The 12,543-nt window shown below is 39.7% G+C and overlaps 4 protein-coding genes and 1 non-coding gene across 5 annotated transcripts; all 5 read left to right on the top strand.

Moving 5' to 3' along the window:
• Positions 1-244: 244 nt before the first annotated feature.
• On the top strand, positions 245-4,328 carry LOC125591262 (LEAF RUST 10 DISEASE-RESISTANCE LOCUS RECEPTOR-LIKE PROTEIN KINASE-like 1.2). Its single transcript, XM_048765156.1, has 3 exons — positions 245-1,154; positions 2,269-2,936; positions 3,556-4,328. Exons 1-3 carry the CDS (start codon positions 419-421, stop codon positions 4,171-4,173), a joined length of 2,022 nt encoding a protein of 673 aa, XP_048621113.1. The 5' UTR covers positions 245-418; the 3' UTR covers positions 4,174-4,328.
• An 853-nt stretch (positions 4,329-5,181) lies between these two features.
• Positions 5,182-7,441, top strand: LOC125591261 (putative aluminum-activated malate transporter 3). Its single transcript, XM_048765155.1, has one exon. The coding sequence runs from the start codon at positions 6,974-6,976 to the stop codon at positions 7,439-7,441; it is 468 nt and encodes a 155-aa protein (XP_048621112.1). The 5' UTR covers positions 5,182-6,973.
• Positions 5,443-6,730, top strand: LOC125592031 (putative aluminum-activated malate transporter 3). The gene is made up of 5 exons (XM_048767020.1): positions 5,443-5,594; positions 5,737-5,960; positions 6,044-6,181; positions 6,246-6,515; positions 6,585-6,730. The coding sequence occupies exons 1-5, from the start codon at positions 5,443-5,445 to the stop codon at positions 6,728-6,730; spliced, it is 930 nt and encodes a 309-aa protein (XP_048622977.1).
• Positions 7,442-7,501: 60 nt separating the features above from the next.
• TRNAD-GUC lies at positions 7,502-7,573 on the top strand. The gene has a single exon. It is a non-coding gene; the product is annotated as a tRNA-Asp (tRNA).
• Positions 7,574-9,223: 1,650 nt separating this feature from the next.
• Positions 9,224-12,527, top strand: LOC106369056. Its single transcript, XM_013809154.3, has 9 exons — positions 9,224-9,465; positions 9,889-10,062; positions 10,128-10,491; positions 10,566-10,840; positions 10,918-10,986; positions 11,063-11,119; positions 11,198-11,250; positions 11,324-11,399; positions 11,486-12,527. The coding sequence occupies exons 1-9, from the start codon at positions 9,425-9,427 to the stop codon at positions 12,426-12,428; spliced, it is 2,052 nt and encodes a 683-aa protein (XP_013664608.2). The 5' UTR covers positions 9,224-9,424; the 3' UTR covers positions 12,429-12,527.
• Positions 12,528-12,543: the final 16 nt, after the last annotated feature.

Below are 12,543 nucleotides of genomic sequence, written 5' to 3'. Positions count from 1 at the left end.
AAACATGTAAAGATTTATTAAACGTTGAAGGAGTATTTAGGGTTTGATAACTTCGACTGTTAAAACGTCTTAGAGAAAACGTGGAACAAACAATATTTAATGGTAAGTACCTAAGTGGTATCAACTATCGCATCGCTTTCACTCAGACCAGAAATAAACATCTGTAATGAAACAAGTCGAATAACCATTACAGCATGCTCCACACGAATATTCGACCTCGCATATAAAAAGATTATTTATCTTAGATGTAATCACTAATTAACATTCTTTAATTCTTTAATCATCATACCTAATTAAAAATATACAAAAAGTCGTCACCGATCATTTTGACCAATCTCCCATAAAGTCCTCAAGAACCATCCCAAGTCCCAACAAACAAATGGCCTTAACCTATTGTTAGTATATCATCAAATCCTCAATGTCCATCTCTCTTCTCCTCATCCTCTGCGTCATCTTCCCGTCATGCTTCTCCGCCGATCAACAGTACGAGGAGTGCCGTCTACCCCTGAGATGCGGATCTGAACCGTCCCTGTTCCCCAACATCACTTATCCATTTTGGGGTAATACCATCGGCAAACCAAACTACTGTGGCCAAACAGAGTTCGAGCTTTCATGCAGGAAGAATCAAACACTAACCCTGGAGTTAGAAAATTTCACTCTTCGAGTTATCTCTGTGAACCTTGAAAATAAGACAATCACCGTAGCCGATGAGAGTTTATTCGAGGATGGTTGCCCACACATTTTCAACTTCACCGGGGCTAAGCAGTTCACGTTAAACCATAACACAGAGATGATCGATCTATTCAACTGCCCTTTTAATTACCCGCCAACATCGCCGTCAACGGTTTCTTGCCAGCTAAGCAAGGACAATCCGGTAACATATCATGTCTTTGGATCGGCTCATCCTCTTCCAAATTGTACCAGGGCCGGAGAAATACCGATGCTTAGGTCTGCTAAGAACGAGCTTAACCAGTCAAATCAAACATTGAAGATGACTTTAGAAAAAGGCTTCGAGTTGAGGTACGATAAAGAAGACAAGACTTGCCGTGATTGTACCGATACGAGTGGGATATGTGGTTCGGAGTCCGGGTCGGGAAATTTCCGGTGTCTGTGTACAGACAAGCCTCACGAGTCATCCTGTCATGACGAAAGAGGTTAGTTCTTTCGGTCTAAATTTGACTTTTGCATTAGATAATTGCCACAATTAGATACTCCTATCATGTTATATATTTTATATTTTTCGCATATTTTTTAAAAACACGTTAAATTTGTATAGTTTTTCGTGATTATTTTTTTTTTTATAATTTTAATCTAATAAAAATTTAATAAATGCAATTAATTTTGTTGAAGTTTGCAATTAGTTAAAAAACATGCATTGAAAATATAAAAAATAAATTTTTTTAAAACAAAATTTTTTTCCGGAATATGTAATTTTATGAAACGGAGAGAGTATAAAATTAATTTCATTTGATCGATCGTGATGCACACTGACTCTAGAATTCGTATACTTTGACCAATTGATAGAGAATGGTAATTGTGACTGACCCAACCTTTTGATAATAATATTTTGACTTTTTCGGTTTGATGTTACGCGTCTTATTTGCCATCATCTATTTTTTGGGTGCAAGTTTCTAAATATCCATTATCATAAAATCAGGATTTTTCCAATTTTTTAGAGAAAAAAAAATCAGGATTTTCCTAATCATTTGAAAGATAGTCGTCTTCTATCCAGAAATATGTAGCTGTAGTTTGTACAGCTGGTCTTTTCCAGACCCTAGGGGAATGAGTTTTTGGGTTTCTATTCTAATTATTGTGGGTCCAGATTATTATTTTTCGTAGTCAGTCGTAGTACGTAGAAATTTCCTTGTGTTTGAAGTCATAAAAATATTTCCATTATATTGAATGTCATTACAATGACTTGTAATTTTAGAAATAAGAATACCTCCATTAACAGGTCTTTAATATGGGTATTTTATCATTATTTTGGTGGAAATAAATATTAGTACTAAGAAACCTAAAGATACTTGTTATAAATGTTATGCTATGTGTTTTTGTATTTGGTTCAGTTTTTAATTAATTAATTGTATTAAAGTTATTAATGTTATATTGATTAGAATATCTTTACTATTGGAGTTAGTTCTAAAGCACTAAATTTCTCATTTGTAAACTCTTGATTGGTTTAGCAACCGTAAAAAGCATGCCTCTCTTTTCTTGCGAATACTATGTTCTGAAACTCTCTGACAATGTTCTTTGTCTAAGTTTCTTCAGGTCCAAATTATAAGGTGAAGGTCGGCATAGGTGCTGCCGCTTCGGTCTTTGGAATATCAGCAGCGAGCCTCGCTTGGTTTGTGTACCATCGCAGAATAACCAAAATTTACAGAACTTCTTCAGCTTTGCTTCCAAGAAACCTCTCAGATCAATCTTCAAAGCCTTCTTCAGACATCGAGAAAGCAGAGGAACTGTTAGCCGGTGTTCGTCTCTTCTCTTACGAAGAGCTCGAAGAAGCCACAAATAACTTCGACCCATCTAAAGAACTCGGTGATGGAGGCTTTGGTGCTGTCTACTACGGTAAGCTTAAAGATGGACGAAGCGTGGCTGTGAAACGCTTGTACGAAAACAACTTTAAAAGAGCAGAGCAGTTCAGGAACGAAGTTGAGATCTTAACAGGTTTACGCCATCCTAACCTCGTGACTCTCTTTGGATGCTCCTCAAAACAGAGCCGTGATCTCTTGCTAGTGTATGAGTATGTTGCGAACGGCACGTTAGCTGATCATCTACATGGTCCCCATGCTAGCCCTAGTGCACTTCCTTGGTCTACACGTCTCAAGATCGCAGTTGAAACCGCCTCTGCCTTGAAATATCTCCACGCCTCTGAGATCATCCACCGTGATGTTAAGTCCACTAACATCCTTCTCGATCAAAACTTCAATGTCAAGGTCAGTAACTCACTTATATCTTATGTCTAGGTGTGGGAGTTTGAATACTCGAGTTCAGGTTCGGGTCAGATATTTTGGGTTTTCGGGTTTTTTAGTTCACTCTCCTAGATCTCATTCTAATATTTTATAACTATGGATCGATATAGTTTATGACACTTTTGAGTTCACTCTCCTAGATTTCATTCTAATATTTCTAATACATCTTAAAACCCATAAAGTAACCATATATCATTCAGGTTCAAATTATTTCGGTTCGAATCCAGATATTTTCCAAATATCATATCAAAATAAACATGAAATTAGATATTTAAGATATTTATTGATGTTTCAAAATAAATATGAAATGAAATTGAGTATTTAAAGTATTTGTTTATATTTTAGACCGAATTTAATTTAGATCTTCGGATGAGGGTTTTTTGCATTTTCGGTTCGATTAGTAAGATTTCACATTCGGATATGTTTTATAATACGCTATATAATCCATTCAATATTTTTGCATTTGGGCGGATACGGTTCGTTTTCTTCTTGTTTTGAATCTCGGATTCAAATATTATGCACATGCCTACTTATGTCATAGTATATCTTTTTTTCATATCTTGCTTGTTTTCATTGACATCAGGTTGCGGACTTTGGACTCTCAAGACTGTTTCCTACTGGTCAAACGCATGTATCAACGGGTCCACAGGGAACTCCAGGCTACGTTGATCCAGAATACCACCTAAGCTACCAACTCTCCAACAAAAGCGACGTGTACAGCTTCGCCGTAGTGCTTATGGAGCTTATCTCCTCGCTTCCAGCTGTAGACATGACAAGACCGCGCCAAGAGATCAACCTCTCGAACATGGCAGTCCTTAAAATACAGAACCGTAAGCTCCAAGAAATGGTTGATCCTTCACTTGGGTTCGACACGAATACAGAAGTGAGACAGACCGTGATCGCAGTCGCTGAGCTGGCGTTCCAGTGCTTGCAGTCGGATAAAGATCTTAGGCCGTGTATGACGCACGTGACGGAGACGTTGACGAGGATACAGAACAATGGGTTTGGTTCGGGAATGGATGTTGCGGATGTGAGTAAGAGTGGACCGTTGGCTGCACAGCCTCTGGATGTTGCAAACGGAAGTAAGAGTGGACCATTGGTTGCACAGTCTGTGGATGTTGCATATGTGAACAAGAGTGGACCGTTGGTGGCACAGTCTCCTGATAGTGTAATTGTGAAATGGAATAGTAAGTCAACTTAGTCACACGGAACACTAACATTTGTATGTGTTTATCAGAATATTAATGTTTAAGATTGTTAACGACCAGTTAGAGATTGGTGTTTGTGTTCCGTAATGGATGATATTTTTTGGGAATGTATATATGATCCGAGTTTCGTTACAATGATACTTGATAGTTCCATGCTCTTTGTTTAAGGCCATTACCCAATCCCATAACACAGAGCATCTTTAATTAATATGATTCATTTGTTAAGATATATTCTCATTGTTGATGTTTGTGGTTCAGATTATGCCTGAAGTCGAATAATTGACTTGTTGTTCTTTGCACCTAGAGATACTTGAGAACCGGTTGAGTTAATAGATGGTGGAGAGACTGAGGAAGCCCCTTACAACAAGAAACCAAATGTTCTTATATGTTTCACAAAATCAATACATATCAAAAATTGAGTTTTGTTTATGTTTAAAAAGTGAATGGAGGATTTATAGCAAACATATGAACTGAGCTGGTGGAATGCTACAAAGCTGAGGCAATTGCAACTCTAACTTTTGATGGATGGGAAAATCAGATGATAAAGTGGAATTTTTGTTGAGGAAGAGACAGAGACAGGTCAGTTGTTGGCTGTAGTTCTGGTTCAGGCTACTGCAGCATGGCTGAGCCTGGAGCTGGACAAAGCTTACATGTATGGACCACATGGAGCCAGAGCTAGCAGAAGAGAAGCACAACAAGCAAGATGACTCGGACCTTGAGTGCGAGCCGACTAGCTGAATGGAGTAAGAGTGGAACCAAGGAGATTAAGACAGTGACAGACACTTGAAGATGCCATTTCTCTGTGTAGTGTATTGTCAATTACTCGGAAAATAAGTTTCTTCTTCTTTCTTTGCAAAGATGGAGATTGTTAAGCTTATAGGAGAAGATAACGTTTAAGGTTGGATTCAATGAACTTCCTGTTAAAGTCAGATTCTAGTTCAATGATGGATCTTCGTCCTACAATTACTTATCTTATAAAAATTTTACCGTGTGACGTTTAGTTTTGGTATTATAATAAATGTTGCCGATATTGTGTGTGGATAAAAATCTGCAACTAGACATGAAAACATGCTTAAAGACGTGCATAGCAAAACATACAAGATTTAAACCATTTATTTACAAATTGTGAAAAGTTCCAAATCAACGTTTGTGTGTTTAAAACCACAATGCACAAGAAATAGAACCTCTTCTTCCAACATCTCCGGTCTTTGTATACGCCTCCCTATTCCTCTCTTGTGCGATCATTAGAACCAGGAACCAAAATGGCGGCACCAGACCTGGAATCTTTCAGGAGAAGTAGCATGTTCGATGGCTCGTTTAGACAAAGCTTAAGAGATGGGCTACTCCCACAACAGACCAGTGACTATTCCTATATGTTTGAAGACAGAACTCACGCCCGTTGCTGCTCCTACAGGTTATACATCTACATACAATCTCTCCTTCTTTCCATATACTCCATTGACCAAATACTTTCAAAGCCCTTCTATCGATTCTGATACCTCTTGGAGTCCAATCTCAAACGGTCTGTATTGAAATTCTATGGGCGTTGTTTTCAGGTACTTCTCCGACAAGATCACTGGGTTTGTGAAGAAATCAAAGGATGTTTTGGTTACGGCGTGGGAGATGGGAACAACGGACCCGAGGAAGATTATATTCTCAGCCAAGATGGGTTTGGCTCTGACACTCGTTAACATTCTCATCTTCTTTAAGCTCCCAGGATCAGAGCTCAGCAACCACTATCTCTGGGCAATTCTCACAATAGTTGTCATCTTCGAGTTCAGTATAGATCTATGCAACAGACTTAACACGCATCAAACTTTAACACGCATTACCTGATGTGAAAATCCTCTCTTCTTTGTGCAGGAGCCACCTTTAGCAAAGGATGCAACATAGGACTAGGAACGTTATCCGCAGGAGCTTTGGCGCTTGGCATGGCTGAGGTATCCTATATGACTGTAAAATGGGCAGAGGTTTTCAGTACTGCTAGCATCTTCGTAGTAGGTATATACATAAAACTTCCACCTTTGAATCTCATTCTGATTCCTGACAACATCTTGTGTATCAGCCTTTTTGGGGACTTATGCAAAGCTATATCCAACGATGAAGCCCTATGAGTACGGATTCCGAGCGTTCTTGCTGACCTATTGCTACGTAATAGTGTCGGGATACAGAACAGGGGAGTTCATGGAAACAGCTGTCTCAAGGTTCCTTATGATAGCACTTGGTGGTAGCATTGGCCTCATTGTGAACACTTGCATTTATCCCATATGGGCCGGGGATGATCTCCACAACTTGATCGCAACGAACTTTGTGAATGTCGCCACTTCTTTGGAAGGTTTATTACTTCATCACTACTCTCTCTGACTTTGGCAGTCTGATTCTTTGTCAAATCCAATCCATACAGGTTGTGTGAATGCATATCTCAATTTCGTGGCATACGATACAATGCCATCGATGATTCTGGTATATGAATCTGTCACTGACGATCCAGTCTACACTGGCTACAGATCAGCTGTTCAATCCACACAAGCCAAGAAGACACTCTGGTAGGGATTCTCTTCACTCATCCAAACACATAAGTAACACAAGCATACTTCAGATTCTCACATCATATCTCCTCTTTTGTTTGATGTGAATAGATGGGTTTTGCTGGATGGGAGCCACCACACGGTCCATACAGATCATTCAGATACCCATGGAAGATGTACATGGCTGCATTCTCTCTGAGATTCAGGTACATTCACAACACTTAAACAACTTCAGCTCTAAAGAGAGAGAGTCTGAGACAGTAGTATGCAGGCCCCAGAGGAGAAAAGAGAAGTCTTTCGTAACGAGCTTCAAAGGGTCGGCATCGAAGGAGCAAAAGTAGTAAGACTCATAGGCCAAAAGCTGAAGAAAATGGAGAGACTAAACCCTATAGAAAACATCCTCCACGAGATTCACAAAGCAGCTGAAGAGCTTCAGAGCAAAATCGACGATAAATCGTACCTTCTCGTGAAGGCTGAGAATTGGGAGATCGGGAACCCGTTTAGAGATGCGACGGATGAACTCGAAAAATCGGATCTAAGCCAGATCTCAATTGAAGATATGTGGCTGGCGCCAGAGGGTGAGGAGGAGTCGAGGATGTACAAGAGCGCGAGTGATCTGTCTTTAGCTACGTTCGCTTCGCTACTGATGGAGTTCGTCGCGAGGCTGGAGAATCTCGTGAATGCGTACGATGAGCTCTGCGTAGTCGCCCATTTCGAAGAGCCAATTTGTTGATTGTACTCTTTTTTATTTTAATAAATCAAATACATATGGATTGAATCTTCAAGCAACTGAGTCGTTGTAGTATAGTGGTAAGTATTCCCGCCTGTCACGCGGGTGACCCGGGTTCGATCCCCGGCAACGGCGTTTTATTCTTTTTTTTTTACCTAAATCCCCAGGAATAAGATGAAAGCTGCAGTTTTTCCGTCTAAATTTTGTATATGAAGATTTAGTCAATGATTTTTGCAATATTTTAATAAACAAAATTGGGAACATGCATTCAGGTAAACTGTATAAACCTTTAATTAGTTTTTTTTCTCATAAATTGTTGTTTGATGTCTGAAGGAGTTGTTTGATGATTGATCTTAAGGAGCAGCCATGCTGCTAGCTGAGCCTCCTTTAAACACTCAACAGATAGAGAGAAGTCTGATTTATCTGCTTATAGATATTTACTTTTGTCTTGTATATTGATTCATCTCTGAGTGTGTTACTGATGTTCTCAAATTATATGCTTGACAGGGCGGCAGCCGGCAGAGCTAGCTAATGTTTGAAAAATACAAAGTTCCAGCATTGTTCATGGCTAAGAATCCTGTATATTCCCTTTTCTTTGGTTCATTTGTTTCCTACCTGCTCTTGTGAAAGCAGATGTCTAACTATCTTACATGACTTTGGCGTTTTTTCGTGCTAGGTTCTCACTTCTTTTGCTACTCGGAGTGCTACCTCGTTGGCCGTTGACTGGTAAGAATCTTTGTACTTTCAAAATTATTGAACTTATCTCTAATATGTGGAAGTTATACTAATGTTTTACTTCTGTTATGTATGCTCTGAAAGGGCACTGCTGATGTCACTTTTTTTGCATACTTTATTGTGTTCCAGCGGTGGAGGATCCACAACTATTGCACCGGTGCATGAGGGTTATGTGCTTCAAAAGGTATATGAACAGGTCATGGAGAGCATCAACAAATGTGATGTGGATATCGGGAGAGAGTTATATAGTAGCATAACAATCAATTTCAACTCTTAAATCTTATGTTCAAACTTTTTTTGGCTTTATGCCAGCTTGCCGGTGGCACATCATCAATGCAACAGTTGAAAGAACGCTCGAGAAGGACTTGATAGAGGTATTGTGCCATTTGTCTCTTTATTCTCTCATTTGTAAACCTTCCTCGGTTGTTGTTAAGATGATAAAAATCTGTTCATCATCTGGCTATTCTTTCGTTTCAGGAGTCTCCGCACTCGGCTAGAGTTGATATGTTGGCGAGCAATAGGAGGGAGTATATTGGCATCAGTAGGCTCATTCCAACAGATGTGGTTCTCCAAATCCGAGTAAGTCCCTGTTTTTGCTTCTTTCCATTGATCAAGAGAAAGTGCCCTTGAAAGCAGGCTTCAAGAATGTGGAATCCGAGAGGACAATATATACTTGAAAACTAGCTAAATGTGTTGATTTCATCGTTCATCATGTTGTTCTTGATACCTCCTTACCTTAATTGCGAGTTAGACATGAACCAACATTTTAAGATAATCAAAACCGTTCTAACTTCTACGTCACTAAACCAAGTACAATCTGGATTCAGCTGAATCTAACCAGCTTTGTCGTCTTACCATAAAGCTAATACTAGTATACTTAAAACATAAATTAAAATAATGTTATTAATATTCGAAAGTCACGACATTATTAAAAGCTATTGTCAGAAAGAAAGGACAAATGGGAGTAACTTATTATCCGACACATTAATGAATCATCCAACATTAGATATCCACGTGTCACTCTTTGTCACTCTCTGTCACGTCTCTCTGGAATAAAATAACGTTGACCGACCTTCTTCTTGTGGACGGCAAGAATCGCCGACGTGCCACTGATTCATTTATCCGATTTTAATCCACTCACACTAGAAAAGATTGCGGCTTTTCGATTTCGTTTTTTTTTCTGATTGATTCATACCAACAAGAGAAAACACCTCTTTTGTCTGAAATTTCGAGTTCTTTTTTTGGTTAATCATGCAGAGGATTGTCGACAACGCTCTCGCCGTTACGAAAGAGTGAGCTCATCTCTCTCTCTCTCTCCGTGTTCGATTGAATTCGTCATTGCATGTTTAGTAATTTTTGTGATCTCTGAGTTGATTTAGTACTCATCTCTGATTCAGAAAAGATTTCGAATTTATAGTTTCCTTGTGTGTAAATCTTGTGGGCTAAATGTGATTATGATTATGTTGAATGTGGAGCTAGACTGTATCCTCCAGCTTCTGATAATTGGGGATAATGACAGTTTGATAACATCTTTAGATTTATTCTAATTGACTCAGTCCTATTAGTTGTTACAGTAATTTTTCTTTTTGTATTGGTGGTTAGTTTTCTTTATTCAGAGCTTATCCGTTTACTTTTTGGGGGTCATTGTAGGCTGGAGAGCTAATGCTGTTAGCTAACTTTGACTCCGGCTAATGTGTTTGGGGGTTTTGGTGCAGGTCAGTGAAAACTTTGACTTATGAGTCTTTGAACAACATTGCAAGATCCATAAATGGAGTCTCTGCACTTCTCTTGACCCTTCTCCCTGGTAAAGCCAGTGTTCTCGAAGGTCTTCATGGTTGGGAACTAAGGCCTACCTTACGTGCACCTCGTTTACCACGCTGGATGCACAAGTATAACTACCTCTTTCAATAACACTAGTAATGTAATAATGCTTACTCTACTCTCTTTTATGCAGTGGAGTCTCTTCTTTCAACCACTTCATCCACGAGCTCTCTGTTGATTCCGACGCTTCTAGCTTGGACTACTCATCTGGAGAAGATAGTGATGATGCTATGTCCACTCCTCCATCACCGTTATCTCAAACCTCGCTCCGCTCTTGGGCTACCCTTCCTGCGAATTACGAAAGCCATTGGACAGAATGGATAACGCTCATACTCTGGTGGGTTTTGCTACCCTCCCGGATCTTTCTATGGGTACCGTTACATCTCTTAGGCCTCTTTAGCAGACACTCTCCTAGGCCTTACTTTAGCAAAGCTGTCCCAGGGAAAGAGCACCATGTCCCTAACCGAACTACTGATAGAAGACGCGGAGTCATTGAGGTTTGTGTAGCATGAAACATACTACTAATTCACTGTTCTTGCACACACTCATATGTTCAATTTTTTTTTTGCAGGATCTTCAGCTTGGTATTGAGATCTTTATAGACGCTATTTTTGATTTCTTTCACAAGGCGGCGCATCTTCTTCTTTCTCCATCAGAAGCCTTTGGGATATTGTTATCATGGTTCTCTTCCTCCAGTCAGTGTCACAGCCCTGAAGGAAACTATGACGATGTTTTGGATGATGAAACTCTAGGAGACAACTATTCATCATCCCCTACGGAGAGAACTACAACGAGCTTGTACAATACAGATACTCGGACTTGTCAAGATGTTATAACAGAGCTTGGGTTGGTGCTTCATTGTTTCTTTTTACTTCTTAAACAATGTTTTCCTTTTGATTAAACTTCTGACTTAATCTTGATAGGTATCCATATGAAGCTATACGTGTTGTTACATCTGATGGATATGGTCTTCTCTTGGAAAGGATACCAAGGTATATAGAGTCTGTTATGGTTTAGTAAAGTTCCTTTAAGATGTAATCAATAACACTCCTCTTATGGCTTTACCAGACGAGATGCTAGGAAAGCTGTTTTCTTGCAGCATGGTGTTTTGGATTCTTCAATGGGGTGAGTGAGTTTCACATTCAATCTCTTTGATGACTTATTTTGTTGCCTCTCTATCTCATATGTTCCTTCTATCTTCAGATGGGTATCAAATGGAGTTGTTGGCTCTCCGGCTTTTGCTGCTTATGATCAAGGTCTGCCCCAAAAAAATACTTATTTCTCAAGACGCTTTGTGAGTAAAGATTTAACTCTCTTTCTTCTTGTCAGGCTACGATGTTTACCTAGGGAACTTCCGCGGTTTAGTTTCAAGAGATCATGTGAACAAAAACATTTCATCAAAAGAGTGAGTTGTCTATAGAAACCAACTGATTCTCCATGGATTTGGATTCTTGTATAGTTATATACTGATGGATCATGAACAAAACGCAGTTTCTGGAGCTACTCCATCAATGAGCATGCGAGAGAGGACATCCCCGCAATGATAGAGAAGATTCACGAAATCAAGACTTCGGAACTGAGACTCTACCAGCCTAACATAGAAGAGTTAGTGAACGAGGAGCAACCTTACAAGCTCTGCGTTCTCTCTCACAGCCTAGGAGGTGCTGCTGTTCTGATGTATGTAATCACCAGCAGAATCGAGGAGAAACCTCACAGACTCTCTAGACTGATCCTTCTCTCTCCTGCTGGGTTTCACGAAGACTCCAACCTGTGTTTCACGTTAATAGAGCACACGTTTCTTCTCTTGGGACCGCTACTATCCAGGATCGTTCCCGCTTTCTACATCCCCACTAGATTCTTCCGGATGCTTCTCAACAAGTTAGCTAGAGACTTCCACAACTATCCTGCTGTTGGTGGACTGGTCCAGACGTTGATGAGTTATGTGGTCGGTGGAGATAGCTCGAACTGGCTTGGAGTCATGGGTTTGCCTCACTATAACATGAACGATATGCCGGCTGTTTCCTTCCGTGTGGCTCTGCATCTTGCTCAGATAAAACGTAGCAGCAAGTTCAAAATGTTTGATTACGGTAGCGTTAAGGCTAATATAGAGGTTTACGGGTCTCCCGAGCCGCTGGATCTTGGAGAGTTCTACGGGTTGATTGATGTTCCTGTGGATTTAGTAGCTGGGAAGAAAGATAAAGTGATTAGACCTTCAATGGTTAGGAAACACTACAGGGTGATGAGAGAAACAGGTGTTGTTGATGCTTCTTACAATGAGTTTGAGTATGCTCATTTGGATTTTACCTTCTCTCACCGTGAAGAGCTTTTGGCTTATGTGATGTCGAGGTTGCTGTTGGTGGAGCCGACACAGACTCAACCTGTTCATAAGAAGGGGATGAAGCTGAAGAAGAAAATTGAAACATCTAGGCTTTGAGAAAGTTACATGTGGCTTGTTTGTAGTTTCTTTTGTTCTTGAGACTGTGGCTTAGAACAGTGTATATATGGTTATGTTTTAAGTCAACTATTGAAGTCATCTACACAAAATGGAA

This window comes from Brassica napus, chromosome C8 (genome assembly GCF_020379485.1).
Source record: "Brassica napus cultivar Da-Ae chromosome C8, Da-Ae, whole genome shotgun sequence".
NCBI lineage: Eukaryota > Viridiplantae > Streptophyta > Magnoliopsida > Brassicales > Brassicaceae > Brassica > Brassica napus.
This window is presented reverse-complemented; position numbering and strand designations above follow the sequence as displayed.